The following is a 2,853-nucleotide window of genomic DNA, read 5'->3' as shown; positions in this document are numbered from 1 at the left end:
TTTAAAAATAACTTTTGAATTGTTTTTCATTCAAATCATAACCGAGAGTTTCATACATTTTATACAACTTTAATCGCGAATATTTCTTATACATATATATATATATATATATATATATATATATATATATATATATATATATACTCGTATTATAATTTGAATCACATATATATTATAATAAAATTCTATTTGTATAAATAATTATACTATTTTTGCATATAATCTTAAACGTGAGCGAAAATCCACTTTAAAATTTTAATCTATTAATTATTGCTTTTAAATATCAATAATTCTTACTGCTATAATCACACTGAAGCTTGAATCGTTTAATCACAATTTGCATAATCTAGCTCTGGTGCCTTTGGAAGCCTCTGGAAGCAGCTGCAGCAGCAGCAGCAGCCTGCTGCCCTAGCTGGCTCAATCTGCTCATGGCACTGAAACCCCCCATACCATCATATCTTCCCTGGCCTACTCCAGAGTTTGACCCGAGCTTATTCGAACTGCCAGGAGTCGCCAGGAAGGCTGAAGTCTGCGAAGTCAACAAGGGTGATCCTTGCACAGTGTTAGCTTGACTTCTATCTGGGTATTGGGTGAAGTTTGCATTGTAAACCACACCGTTCTGCTTCTCCAATTGATGATGTTGGGTTCTCACGGCGAATCTGTTCACGTGCACCGGAATAGGAACGACTATTTTAGTGGCATTCGAGTTTGATTTTCCGTTATTTGACGAGTGGCTGCCAGAAGCCAGGCCTGCTTTCACCCTCTTCCATTTCGCCCTTCGATTTTGAAACCATATTTTCACCTATAAAATATTTAAATTACTGCCGGGTCCAATTCAGGCTTTGAAGATTGCTCCAAGGTTAGCTTGGTTTGAATTTTTTGGATCTTACCTGGACTTCGCTCAATTTTAGTGATGTTGCTATTTGACTCCTCTCGGTGAGGCTCAAGTATTTCTTGGCGTGAAATTCCCTCTCCAGTTCGAGCAGTTGCTCGCTGGTGAAGGCTGTTCTTCTTCTTCTGGCTCTTCCACTGCCTCCGCCTCCACCTCCTCCTCCACTACCTCCCCCACCTTCTGAAGATGAGTCTCCTCCTTCTATAACAACAAACATAAATTAAAATATCTCATTAATTATACAATACATTTCTGCTTCTATGAATTGAGCTATTGTGAACAAAAATTTCATTTCATATAATAATGTCATCATAGACATAATCAAGAGACATCAGATTAAAATAAATCGGACTCGGTTTACCATATGATTGAGAAAAAATTATAAATTAATCCTCCCTATGATCATACTAGGGAAAAATCATTTTTGATACATCATCATTTTCGCAACTTCAAATTCCAATTACTTCCACTACCAACTTCTTACTGCAAAATGGCTATATAAAGCATAAAAATGAAGTGCCCACATCTAGAGTTTTAATATTTTAAAATAATTTTGAAGAAAAACAGACAACAAATTGTTTAATTTACATTTTAATGAAAAAAAACTAGCGAAGATTGATTCCTATTGGTGAATGAAACTGTATTATAAATAAATAATCAGATACATATGAATGTTCTACTTATATATAGCTTATTATATATGTAAAAATATTCATTTTTGCTTTCTAAAAATCTACAGTTTTCAATTTAAAATGACTAAATTTAGTATACAATCTCATAATGATTTAACTTAGACGTTAAACTAAATAATTTAACACTTTCTTTCTATATTTTTTTGATCTGCCCTAAAAGTTCAATTCCATAACATACATTTAACGTATCAGAACCTAAATTACAAATTTCCAAACATTTAAATTAACGAAATTTGTCGAAATTTCGTGTTGTGTCGAAAAATCGAAACAACAAAAATAATATGTTGATGATCTTATTCAGAGTTGAGCGTCTATAATCTTTAATTATAAGCCATAAATGCTAAGGACTTAGACTTATTTTATTTCTAGATAGTTAATTATAAAATACTAATGAAAATTTCAGCCTTATCTATAAAGAACGCATTGAAATCTAGATTTTCTTATATGATACAGTCCGCTTCTGTTTAGATTCCAGGATATCAAACCTCAATAATCTTTTGTTTAAGCGAGAAAAAGGGGCTATCTACGCATCTACCTACATACTCGTACTTCTAAAAATACACTCGATTGGTTTTTCCCCGATTTTCCCGGGGAGATAGTGAACGGTTCGGGTCCGCAGCCATTATCGTTAGGCTCTAGGAGCGGACGAACGGTCTCTCGAAAAAAAGTATTTAAATTCATTGGTCGTCCTTCGGCGTCATTACGCCCCATCCAAGAGGGGTGGTAAGCACTTTTTCTGCTGACGTTGACAACCACTTTTTATAGCAGCAATCCGTTTTTATGTCCTCGCGGAGACGCCCACCGGACGATTGTTTAGCCAACCCAGGACCACGCAAGCACATACAATAAATATAATACCCAGCTACAGTATTCTTCGCACATTAAGCATTCGTAAAAAGTCAATAAAAATGACATATATGCCCGATATATAGCAGATGTTTCGCCGCGATTGTAAAATTCGACAATGAAATCGATGAATGACGACCATTGTCGTTGTGTGTAATAGTGGCGAAAAGAAATAAATCAAATGAAGTAATAAATTTCGTGTACGAATTTTGAAGTGAAAATAGGGTAGGGAAATTATGTGGTAAATTCAATATTTCTGTGTATTTTTTTTTAGAATTTGTATACTCGTTTGAGAGTCACGGGTACTAAATTAAAACTTTTGGAAAAAAAATATTTCCTAAGCTGCTACTGAATTGATTTTTAAACGCTTCTTTCAAGCGTATTGCTAAGCCAAAAAGCACACATATTTCTTGATACAAACGG

General features: G+C 34.3%; 1 protein-coding gene across 1 annotated transcript; it reads right to left on the bottom strand.

Annotated features, from left to right (window-relative positions):
* Nucleotides 1-346: 346 nt before the first annotated feature.
* LOC143920485 (uncharacterized) lies at nt 347-2,295 on the bottom strand. The gene is made up of 4 exons (XM_077443365.1): nt 2,128-2,295; nt 1,370-1,418; nt 891-1,093; nt 347-802 (listed from the first exon to the last, which is right to left on the bottom strand). The coding sequence occupies exons 1-4, from the start codon at nt 2,293-2,295 to the stop codon at nt 347-349; spliced, it is 876 nt and encodes a 291-aa protein (XP_077299491.1).
* Nucleotides 2,296-2,853: the final 558 nt, after the last annotated feature.

Source organism: Arctopsyche grandis, chromosome 12 (genome assembly GCF_051622035.1).
Source record: "Arctopsyche grandis isolate Sample6627 chromosome 12, ASM5162203v2, whole genome shotgun sequence".
Classification (NCBI taxonomy): Eukaryota; Metazoa; Arthropoda; class Insecta; order Trichoptera; family Hydropsychidae; genus Arctopsyche; species Arctopsyche grandis.
This window is presented reverse-complemented; position numbering and strand designations above follow the sequence as displayed.

Bases quoted from the DNA above. Each gene is read 5' to 3' on its own strand.
- LOC143920485 (XM_077443365.1), bottom strand. From the start codon at position 2,295: ATGGGGCGTAATGACGCCGAAGGACGACCAATGAATTTAAATACTTTT. The intron at 1,094-1,369 runs GTTGGTAGTGGA...TTGTTGTTATAG, and splicing joins TAGCCATTTTGCAGTAAGAA to AAGGAGGAGACTCATCTTCA. The intron at 803-890 runs GTAAGATCCAAA...AATATTTTATAG, and splicing joins TAAAATTGAGCGAAGTCCAG to GTGAAAATATGGTTTCAAAA.